Raw genomic sequence first — 12,174 nt, 5'->3', positions numbered from 1 at the left:
TACGTCAACAAATGTTTATTGAGGAGTCAATCAAACGACAGTCATCAATCAGCGATTGGCTCAACAAATGCTCACACTTTTCCGTTTCTTTGCTATTCAGCAGCAGCAGCGCGTGCGCTCGTGCTGGCCACGCCCACTGACGTCACGACGCCATTTCCAACACGCAACTTTCATACAAAACACACACGTATATACATATAAATACATATGACACACTAACACATGCTGTCGTGTCAGTCGCGCGGACGCCGGCGCCGCCTTGGAGCGCGCTCGCAAAGTCGGAGGGCGTGGTCGGGCGCCATTTTATGGGCCGGCTTCTTGTCAGCGCGCGTCAGTGGAGGGAGGAAGAGGAGGCGGCGTCCGATTGGTGGAGCGCGGCGGCGGAGGCGGGGCCGGACGGGCGGGGGTTGAGGCGAGGGGGCGGGGCGTTGGAGGGCCGGATGAGGGGCGGCGGCTGCTGCAAGGCGGGGCGGGGCTGCTGCGAGGCCGGGTGGGGCTGCTGCAGGGAAGGGCGGGGCTGCTGCTGCAGGGGCGGCGGCTGGCGATGCAGCGAGGGCGTGGCCGGCAGCGAGGGGCGCAGGAGCGGCGGCGGCTGCTGGTGGAGGGAGGACGAGGAGGCGGGGCCCGATGTCACACCCGGCTGAGATGCAGACGCGGCGGCGCTGATGGGCGACGCCCCCGACGCAGCCTGACCCTTTGAACACAAAACAAAGCAGGCTGATGTCATCAACTTGGGGCGGGGCCATGAGGTCTCAATGTTCTTTTGATTGTATTACGGATGTTTTCGTGGTTCAGCACTTTCAGTTGCATTTGAATGTATGAAAGTTGCTCTATCCATAGTTTGATTGATCGATATTTGTTTTTCTTTGCTCCGGCCAGGTGAGTCCGCTACTCTCGTGATTTTCAAGGCTTGACGACTCACCCCTGACGAGTCCTCCTGGCCAGTAGTTGGCGCTAGCCTGCCGCTGTTTGAATCATGTGCATCGTTTCCCGTTCTGCCAAAACTTTCCTAGCTTGCAAATCGTTGCAAACTTTTCACGAGGCGAACTTGCAAGACGAAGAGCAGCAGGACTTGCGCCAACAGTTGCCGGTTGAACACCAGGACGAACGCAAAAGTCCGCCCGCCCACTTTACGACAACGCCACGCAAGCCTGCGCGCTCGTTGCAGGCTTCCCACTGTGGAAGGTTTGCGGACGACGTGGCACTCGGCCGCCGCAAAGGTCCCTTGAGGGCCGCGATGCTGCGGGTCCGTCACATCCTCCATGATTGACAGGCAGCCTCTCACAACTTTTTGGGATGATGCGCGGTTGCGTCTCTGATCTCAACCCGTGTCAACGTGTTGAATAAGAAATATTAATGGTTGAAAATGTGCTAAATTGTGAAATGTTATATTGTGTCGTGGATTTGTAAAAGCTGCTGTTCCAGATGCTTTTTGTGACAGAACTGCTTGACAAAGACACGTTTGTTGACAACGGCTTCCAAATTCCATTGCGGCAATGAAGCACAAATTATGAATGCCAAGTTGAGCTTCAAAGTGATATAGAATCAATATGCAGTAATATTTTGCATGGGAATCATTTTTGAAGGAATGAAATGTTTCCATCAACGTTTGTTTCATGAAAATTGATTCCATTTGCAGGCGTGGATTCAACTCTGTCATCGGACTTGTTGGAAATGATGTGAATCCAGATTGGGTTGGGCTGCTAAATCAATTGGAGCGGCTTCTCCATCGGTCAAGGACAGCGATGGGAACCTCAACCGATAAAAAAACGGGCCTGAAAACCTTCTCAACAAAAACAAGCCATCTGGGTCGACTGTTTTTTTTACCTTTTGTGTTTACACAGCGAGAGCAAAGTCGCGCTCAAAGACGTGTGCGGGATGTTGTCAACATTAAATGCAAGCAGCCATTGCCAACACTTTTTTTTTTTTTTGGTGTGGCCACCACCGACGAGCGCACGTGACACGTGGCCAATCGCCGTGACCGTCGCGTACCGTCAGTCGGCGGACGCCAAACGCTCCCCTCCCCAATGGCGTCTTTGGAAAGAACCCGTTTGCCCCTGCGGCGGCCATCTTGTCCGTGTAAGCGCCGAACGTCAGCGGGGACCAACCTGACGATGCTAAAAACGCGTCACCATCGACCGGATGAAGGCCAAGTCCAAATTTACCTCGTCGTCCTCCTCGTCGGTGCTCCTCGCCGAAGGCGTGGCGGAGGCGTTTTTGGACTCCTCCCCGGAGGCGCTGCCGCCATCCCCTTGCTCCGCCTCCCACTCCTGAAGCACCTCCTCCAGGTTGAAGCGGCGCCGGTAGTTGACGAAAAAATTCTTCACTTGTCCCAGCGTCTTGTTGCCGATGACGTCGGCGATGGCCTGGAAGTCTTTGCCGTACTTGCGCACTCCTAAATCACATGACACGGTGGTTCAGCCATGACATCATCATGAGAGACAAGCGGCTGATGACATCAACGCACCGGTTGCGTTTGGCAGGCAGGGCTGCCAAACGCGACGGAAGCGCCAACGGCGACTCGACGGCTTCAAAACGGGCCCACCAAACCTTTTGATGAAATCGTTTGTGTGGATGTACTGCAGCCGCTGGAACTAATGGCTCAAAAATCGACCAAACCCGAAAAAGACGCCATCTTTTCCCCCATAATGCAACGGCCTATCAAGCGACTTGTCTTGCATGCGATTGTTCGAGGGATGCTTGACTCACATTTGCAACAGTCAACATTTGGTCCAGAATCAATTTGATAACTTTGATCACGATGACAAGCCGAGCGCAAAATGCAAACTTTTGCCGCTTTTTTGTTGACGGCGGTCCCCAAACAAGAAAAGTGGGCGTGGTCACCTTGAACGGCCAGCAGCTGCTCGTCGGTGGTCCAGCGAGCGTTGACCTTCTGCGCGCTCTGAAAGCATCGTCGGCAACGTTACAAAACGCTCACTCGGCACCGGCGGCGGCGGCGGAACGCACGCGACCAACCTCGGGCAGGCGGAAGTCGTTGATGCCGCATTCCAACACGTGCTTCAGTCCGCTGTTCATCTGTTTGGCGTTTTGAACCTGAAGCGCAGACACACACAGGCAACGTTCAGAACGGACGGTAGCGGCTTTGCACTGACACTTTTCTTGACATGCTGATTGATGTGCGGATGCTGCCTGTCCCCTAGTGGGCAAACGGAGCAACTGGCCTCAAATGTTTAATCTTGCACTGGCAAATTTTGGCCAGTTCACCAAAAGGGAGATGCCACATTTGCACCAAAAATGTGTTCCTGTGGCCTGACGCCACTCGGCTCAATCTGGCATTTGTGGAATAGGAATGGAGCAGCCATTTTGACCCATCTCCGGGAGGGGGCGGCCATTTTGCCACTTGCTGCTCGCTGAAAGTGACATTCTTGTCCGTCCTTGTGATGTCTTGACACGTCATGAGTTCTGTTCCAATTGCAAGTACGCAAAAAGCCACAAGGGGCGGACGCAATATCCGGATGTTGTTTTTGCTGCGAGCCTCCTTTTTCTGATGCCTTGCCGGAACGGCGGACCACGCGACTATTACCTACTGGCCAGCTGCTACAGTTGGCGTACCGGTGCCGGTGTCAGATGTGATCGGACTGCCACCGGCACTAAGCCAGCGGGTCGCTACCGCTGCCCATCGGCAACGGTGGCGTGGCCGGAGAGGTGCTTGCCAAATGAAACTGTCCGCTAATTGTGACACTTGACACACACGAACGTTGCCTATTCTGCCGTGATGAAAGAAGAAGAACAAACGTGATGCTCCTCGGCTGCCATTTGTTCCTTGAAGTGCGAAATGCATCTTGGGATACATTCACAGCCAGGCCTTCACCAAGCAACCACCGACGCGTCCTTGCTTTAAGCTAGCGAACACGAACGACAAGTCGCTTACACGCACTTTGGACTGGAATTTGGAACAGTACCTGGACCGCCACTGACGACGTCTCGCAAAATCAGCTTTTTAACACACGGATGTTGTACAAACACATTTTCAAACATCCAAATAGTGGTACACATTTATGGAAAGCTCGTCACGTGATAAAACTGCGACGAATTCCGGAAATACGGCAGCGAGATACGCGAGCTTGTGAAGTTCCTTCTTGAGAGCAAAATTGGACTTTGTGACGTCACAAGAACGTACTTTTTTTTTTTTCTTTTTTTTTTTTTCCAAGCACGTACTCTGATGACAACCAATCACGGCTCAGCTTCAGAAAGCAGGTGAACTGTGATTGGTCCTTACTTACCTGAGCAGCTGTGATGTCATTTCCAGTGGGCATCTAAAGGCCGCCGCCCCCTGAGACGGGCCAAAATGGCGGCATTTAGCTTCTGACCTCCAATTCCACAAAGAGAAAAAACATTTTGAGCTTTACGTTTGTTTATGAGTGATGAGGTGGCCACAAGTTGATGAAGCAGGTTGACTTGAGCAAAGCTGCTGTGCGTCTGTGACCTTTCACCCTGCTCAGTGTTTCGAATTCCACTTGCTGATATTATTATGATGATGATTATTATTGTTATGAAATATGATGATGATGTGAGGGTGTCCACTAGCGAGCTAATTTGGACCTTGACAGCAACGGCCATTTTTCGGACAAAGCCGTAAGGCAGCGCTGACAAAACCTTCCTTGGGCGGCAGCGGCGGAAAACCCCAATGGTGTGAGAGCGCCACCTACCTGCCTCTTGAGGGACACCAGCTCCATGTCCAGCTGGCGCAGGAGCGCGTTGGCGGCGGCGGCGCTGCAGGAGACGGCCACCACGTCGTCCTGGGTCAGGTACATGCCCTTGGGCGGGCGGCATCGCGAGCGCTGGTGGTGGCGGTGCTGCAGCGTCTGGTGCTCGCGCCGGCCCGGGCCCGACTTGCAGGCCGGCGGAGGCGCCGGCGCCTCCGCCGGGTTCTGCAGCCACAAGCAGCGCCGCGCTCAACGGACCGGTCGCCGCCGTCATCCGGCGCATTCACGTACCTCTTTCTTGGCCTCCTTGTTGGGGTCGTAGTCGCTATCGTTGGGTTCTGTCACGTTGGCCTCCTCGGGCTCCTCGTCGCTACGGCGACAAGATCAACAAACAAAAACGTTTGCTCCCTGTAATGACTTCACAAGTCACTACTTGACCTGGTTTTGACATTTTGTCAATTTCTTGTAGCGTTGTTCATGTTTGCTCTTTTGGTCAGTGTACTTTTTTGTTTTCTCTGCGTTGCTTGTGAGCGCATGTTTGTCGTGGATGCTTGTTGAAAGAAACGTGTCTTTCCTCGCAAGTGTGCAGGAGGCCGTGTGCAAAATCAAACCGGATATGTAGCAAATAGGTGACACGGCAGAAAAAAAAGCAAAGTCCAGCGTCCAACCTGTCGCCCTGGTTGCTCCTGCTGGCCAGTTTTCGGGCTTGGCGGTCCATCAGACTGGTTCGGGAGCGGGTCTTCTTCCACGAGTAGTAGTACTTGACCAGGCTGGAGATGGATTTATCTGGAAGCTGACGTCAACATCCAATCAGCAACAGCCGGCCGGACGGACGGACGGACGGCGGCCTCACCATCTGCTGGATGCGGTGAAAACTTTTGCCGTGAAAACTGAACGCTTGCTCAAAGAGAACTTTGTCCTCCACCGTCCACTCGTCAGGAAAGGGCGTAAAGTTGGGAAGGTCGGCCAAAGACTTGTCGATGTTGTGCTTGTGCCAGAAGAGCATCCCCAGCGCCTGCGCACGCACACACACACACAGCAACTCGTATGGCAAGTTGAGCGCGTGCGAGTACCTGCTCCACGTTGTAGCCGTGCTTCTCTTTGGCCAGCGCGATGTACTCGTCCACTGTGGAGGAAGACAAAAAAAAAAAAAAACTCATCAAAAAGTGCCAGGTGACGACAGACGAGCCCGAGACGGACGTCACTCACGTTTGGCATCTTCGATGTCGTGATACGGCGACCACACCAACATGCCACCGTTGTCCCTCTCTGAATATTTGCTGGAGCCTAAACGCACCCCCATCATCATCATCATCATCATCACCCAAAACAAAACAAATCCAGCACACATGAGCAGAGTCGCTGGCGATTTTTTACGTCAAACTTTGCTTTGCGAGTCCAGATGCAACAATTCAATATTTTCATGTTCTTGTTTTTGTCTTTCTGTAAAGCGCTTTGACAGTTCAGGCTGTTTGAAAGCGTTATATAAATTAACTCGAGTTGAGTTGAGTAAATCGATAAATAGACATCAGTGAAGAAGAAGGAGGAACGGCCGGTCCAAATGAGCTCAGTGTTCGCTGATGGAAACAAGAATTGTGCTTACCAAAGGAGCAACATTCAGGTCTCAACAGGTCCTGTGTTAGCAAGATTTGGGTTTTAATGGCGTTATGGACTGCATATAAAGTGGATCATCAAGCATTTTGACAATGAATGAATCTTTTGGAGCAGGCCTTCTCACACGCACACACAAAACATTCACTGCAATGTTTCCATTCAATGAACCACTGCTGTTCATTTTGTCTGCTAGTGGCCACTTCAATACAAGAACCTCAACACGTTGATGACTTGTCATTTACTAGATGAATTGCTGCATCTCTTTTGTGAAATCAAATGACCGCAGCAATCTTCACAATAATGTCGGATGCACTTTCCACATGAAAACGGTCGTCGGTAGCCTCGGTCAGTCGTCATTCGGCAACATTCCGCCAAGCTACACTTCTTCTCGTTACCAGACGTCTCGGGACTCGTCCGACAGCCAAGAGGAGCATTTCGAGGTGCTTCTTGGGCATTTGCCCAAATTGGCCCCGATTTCCAAGGGGCAAAACAAAAGCCGCTTTCGAAGGGACCAAGGCTACCCGCGAACAACAACAAACAACAAACGGAGCTCACCGGCGTCGAAATCGGGAATGTTGGCCTGATAATCGGCTCCCACTCGCATGCCGACATCTGCGGGCGACAAAGGGAAAGAAAAGGAAAGGAACGCTAACGTGACTCGATTGCATCGGAGCGTCCTTGCGAGCTAGCCGGCAAGCTAGCCGGCTAGCTCGCCACGACGGCCGACCCACCGTGCTCGTCGTCACTGCCGCTTTCATCCGTCAGGTGTCCGTTGGACGCGTTGGACGGACTCTTGGTGCCGTTGGAGCGAGCCTTGCCCAAATACTCGGAGCCTTTGTCCATCATGCCCGGCATCCTGTTGTTGCGGTGCTCGACGGCCGTCGCCGCTGTCTCCGCCGGGGTAGTGAGCCTCCTGAGGGGCTTCAAAAGCTCTGCTTGACGGCCGCCGACGTGCTGCTTCGGTGCCACGGGACGCCACGAGCATCAAAAAGGAACCGACTGATCCCGAGAGACAGAAAATGTCCGCCGCCGCCGCCGCCGTCACAGGCAGGACGCGAAGCGCGGAGGTCGAGGGACTAACCGACGCGGCGGGTGGAGCGCTCTCTCCACCTTCTGGCTGCTATGAGGGAGGGAGGGACGGAGCGTGACAGTAGATCCTTGCGCCAACCACACCGATCACTCACTCTTCAAGACGCTATCAGTGACCCTGCACGATCGGTGACGTGCATGCGCAGAAGATCCCGCCATCTTAGATCACCAACTACGGCAACCACACTAGTACAAATACCTTTTATATGCGTACGGGATAGTGCGCGTTAGTAAGAACACGATACAACATGAAAAACAAGAGATTATTGATGCATTTTAGAGTAACTAAGTAATTTTTAATCCTATAAGATGAACATTTTGCTTTTGACCTCATTACGTTATAGTGAGTGTGCATTGTTGTACTTTACAGTAAGTCTGCAATGTGTGTGTGTGTTGGGTTTGCTGCTTCCATTTCCACAGCAGGGATGTGTGGAGGACCAAAAGTGACAACATTAAATAAATAAATACACCATTAAATAATTAAATAAAAGTGTCATTAATTAATTTAAATGTGTCATTAATTAATTAATTTCCCTGTGATTATTTAATTATTTCTATATTTATATATTTATTAATTTATATATTTATTTATGTATAGATTTATTTATTTATGTATGTATGTATTTATTTATTTATTTATTTCTCTTAATAATCAATATACTTAAGTACAACACAAAACAAAGACAATACTACTAAAAAAAAAAAAAAAAAAATGCCAGGGGTTCATGTACATTCAAACAATCTATATTTTTTTACAAATAGTGATAGTTTTCATAGCCTTCCTGTTATGAGAGCCATTTATAAGTCTAATAGAGGTGAGCATGTCAATGTGAAAGTGTGTGAAGTTGGGTTTTTGATTTCCATCAGCCAAACATGGGCGCCACGTGTCTACCTAGGGACTACAAAAATGGCGGGGTTTTGTAGTTTTCGCTTATTTCGGTTGTTTTTGGAATAATGCTGTGCATTTGGCACGTATTTCGGTTGTCAGTTGACTTAATGATTCATTCTTTCAACTGTCTTTTGTGAAATAAACTCATCCAGGGAATTTTAATGGCTTATTTACGTCTTAGACTGGCGTGAAAGGGGATGAATGATTTTATCAAGCCACCCGCGACAGCAGAGGGCGCTGTCGCTGGGCGTGGGCGCCGCGTGTCTACCTCGGGACTACAAAAATGGCGGCGGTTTTGTAGTTTTCGCTTATTTCGGTTGTTTTTGGAATAATGCTGTGCATTTGGCACGTATTTCGGTTGTCAGTTGACTTAATGATTCATTCTTTCAACTGTCTTTTGTGAAATAAACTCATCCAGGGAATTTTAATGGCTTATTTACGTCTTAGACTGGCGTGAAAGGGGATGAATGATTTTATCAAGCCACCCGCGACAGCAGAGGGCGCTGTCGCTGGGCGTGGGCGCCGCGTGTCTACCTCGGGACTACAAAAATGGTGGCGGATTTGTAGTTTTCGCTTATTTCGGTTGTTTTTGGAATAATTCTGTGCATTTGGCACGTTTTTCGGTTGTCAGTTGACTTAATGATTCATTCTTTCAACTGTCTTTTGTGAAATAAACTCATCCAGGGAATTTTAATGGCTTATTTACGTCGTAGACTGCCGCGAACGGGATGAATGATTTTATCAAGCCCAAGCCACCCGCGACAGCAGAGGGCGCTGTCGCTGGGTGTGGGCGCCAAGTGTCTACCTCGGGACTACAAAAATGGCGGCGGATTTGTAGTTTTCGCTTATTTCGGTTGTTTTTGGAATAATTCTGTGCATTTGGCACGTTTTTCGGTTGTCATTAAACTTAATGATTCATTCTTTCAACTGTCTTTTGTGAAATAAACTCATCCAGGGAATTTTAATGGCTTATTTACGTCGTAGACTGCCGCGAACGGGATGAATGATGTCATCAAGCCCAAGCCACCCGCGACAACAGAGGGCGCTGTCGCTGGGCGTGGGCGCCACATGTCTACCTCGGGACTACAAAAATGGCGGCGGTTTTGTAGTTTTCGCTTATTTCGGTTGTTTTTGGAATAATGCTGTGCATTTGGCACGTTTTTCGGTTGTCAGTTGACTTAATGGTTTATTCTTTCAACTGTCTTTTGTGAAATAAACTCATCCAGGGAATTTTAATGGCTTATTTACGTCGTAGACTGCCGCGAACGGGGATGAATGATTTTATCAAGCCCAAGCCACCCGCGACAGCAGAGGGCGCTGTCGCTGGGTGTGGGTGCCAAGTGTCTACCTCGGGACTACAAAAATGGCGGCGGTTTTGTAGTTTTCGCTTCTTTCGGTTGTTTTTGGAATAATGCTGTGGTATTTGGCACGTTTTTCGGTTGTCATTAAACTTAATGATTCATTCTTTCAACTGTCTTTTGTGAAATAAACTCATCCAGGGAATTTTAATGGCTTATTTACGTCGTAGACTGCCGCGAACGGGATGAATGATGTCATCAAGCCCAAGCCACCCGCGACAGCAGAGGGCGCTGTCGCTGGGCGTGGGGGCCACGTGTCTACCTCGTGACTACAAAAATGGCGGCGGTTTTGTAGTTTTAGCTTCTTTCGGTTGTTTTTGGAATAATGCTGTGCATTTGGCACGTTTTTCGGTTGTCAGTTGACTTAATGATTCATTCTTTCAACTGTCGTTTGTGAAATAAACTCATCCAGGGAATTTTAATGGCTTATTTACGTCGTAGACTGTCGCGAACGGGATGAATGATGTCATCAAGCCCAAGCCTCCCGCGACAGCAGAGGGCGCTGTCGCTGGGCTTGGGCGCCACGTGTCTACCTCGGGACTACAAAAATGGCGGCGGATTTGTAGTTTTCGCTTATTTCGGTTGTTTTTGGAATAATGCTGTGCATTTGGCACGTTTTTCGGTTGTCAGTTGACTTAATGGTTTATTCTTTCAACTGTCTTTTGTGAAATAAACTCATCCAGGGAATTTTAATGGCTTATTTACGTCGTAGACTGCCGCGAACGGGGATGAATGATTTTATCAAGCCCAAGCCACCCGCGACAGCAGAGGGCGCTGTCGCTGGGTGTGGGTGCCAAGTGTCTACCTCGGGACTACAAAAATGGCGGCGGATTTGTAGTTTTCGCTTATTTCGGTTGTTTTTGGAATAATTCTGTGGTATTTGGCACGTTTTTCGGTTGTCATTAAACTTAATGATTCATTCTTTCAACTGTCTTTTGTGAAATAAACTCATCCAGGGAATTTTAATGGCTTATTTACGTCGTAGACTGCCGCGAACGGGATGAATGATGTCATCAAGCCCAAGCCACCCGCGACAGCAGAGGGCGCTGTCGCTGGGCGTGGGGGCCACGTGTCTACCTCGTGACTACAAAAATGGCGGCGGTTTTGTAGTTTTAGCTTCTTTCGGTTGTTTTTGGAATAATGCTGTGCATTTGGCACGTTTTTCGGTTGTCAGTTGGGGGTTAGGGTTAGGGTTAGGGTTAGGGTTAGGGTTAGGGTTAGCCCCCGGGCGCTCCGAGCCTGGAAGCGCGTCGCTTTTGCGGAAGCCTAATGCATGGCGGTCTATGGGAAGCTGGAATGCGATTTGGAAGTTAGCCAGTGTGCTAGCTCGCACTCCATTGACTTTGAATGGCGGGGGGATAACTCCCGCGCGGCAGTTGGAACCGCGGCGGCGGTGCGTCGCGATTCCGGAATTCGGTCAAAACGGCGGCCGATCGGAACGGGGAAAAATCCGGCGGATGCTCCTAAATTCGCAGGTGTCGGAAGCGCCTTTAGTTTAATTTTTTTCTACCTCTGAGCATTTTTTAAAGCCGTTTGAAAAAACTCGGGTGCGGTTCCGCTAAACGGACACCAGGTGTCGCGTGTGAGCCGGTCGGATTCCGGGAATTGTACGGGTCGGATTCCGGGAATGGTACGGGTCGGATTCCGGGAATGATACTGGTCGGATTCCGGGAATGGTACGGTCGGATTCCGGGAATGGTACCGGTCAGATTCCGGGAATTGTACGGTCGGATTCCGGGAATGGTACCGGTCGGATTCCTGGAATTATACAGTCGGATTCCGGGAATGGTACGGGTCGGATTCCGGGAATGTTACGGGTCGGATTCCGGGAATGGTACCGGTCTGATTCCGGGAATTGTACGGTCGGATTCCGGGAATGGTACCGGTCGGATTCCTGGAATTGTACGGTCGGATTCCGGGAATGGTACCGGTCTGATTCCGGGAATTGTACAGTCGGATTCCGGGAATGGTACCGGTCTGATTCCGGGAATTGTACGGTCGGATTCCGGGAATGGTACCGGTCGGATTCCTGGAATTGTACAGTCTGATTCCGGGAATGGTACCGGTCTGATTCCGGGAATTGTACAGTCTGATTCCGGGAATGGTACCGGTCTGATTCCGGGAATTGTACAGTCGGATTCCGGGAATTGTACAGTCGGATTCCGGGAATGGTACCGGTCTGATTCCTGGAATTGTACGGTCGGATTCCGGGAACGAGACCGGTCTGATTCCTGGAATTGTACAGTCGGATTCCGGGAATGGTACCGGTCTGATTCCGGGAATTGTACAGTCGGATTCCGGGAATGGTACCGGTCTGATTCCTGGAATTGTACAGTCGGATTCCGGGAATGGTACCGGTCGGATTCCGGGAATTGTACGGGTCGCGGTCCAGGAATTGTACAAGTCGGGTTCCGGGAATTGTACAGGTCGTGGTCCAGGAATTGTACAGGTCGGGGTCCAGGAATCGTACGTGTCGCAGTCCAGGAATTGTACGAGTCGGGGTCCTGGAATTGTACAAGTCGGGTTCCGGGAATTGTACAGGTCGGGGTCCGGGAAG

The 12,174-nt window shown here is 50.5% G+C and overlaps 1 protein-coding gene across 1 annotated transcript; it reads right to left on the bottom strand.

Annotated features, from left to right (window-relative positions):
* Positions 1-7,537, bottom strand: rcor3 (REST corepressor 3). The gene is made up of 12 exons (XM_077523964.1): positions 7,013-7,537; positions 6,837-6,893; positions 5,877-5,954; positions 5,741-5,793; positions 5,521-5,682; positions 5,336-5,460; positions 4,959-5,037; positions 4,671-4,892; positions 2,977-3,054; positions 2,845-2,902; positions 2,166-2,395; positions 1-694 (listed from the first exon to the last, which is right to left on the bottom strand). Exons 1-12 carry the CDS (start codon positions 7,134-7,136, stop codon positions 332-334), a joined length of 1,629 nt encoding a protein of 542 aa, XP_077380090.1. The 5' UTR covers positions 7,137-7,537; the 3' UTR covers positions 1-331.
* Between the last annotated feature and the right edge of the window lie 4,637 nt (positions 7,538-12,174).

Source organism: Festucalex cinctus, chromosome 6 (assembly GCF_051991245.1).
Source record: "Festucalex cinctus isolate MCC-2025b chromosome 6, RoL_Fcin_1.0, whole genome shotgun sequence".
Classification (NCBI taxonomy): Eukaryota; Metazoa; Chordata; class Actinopteri; order Syngnathiformes; family Syngnathidae; genus Festucalex; species Festucalex cinctus.
The sequence above is the reverse complement of the archived record's forward strand: the minus strand, read 5'-3'. Positions and strand labels throughout refer to the sequence as shown.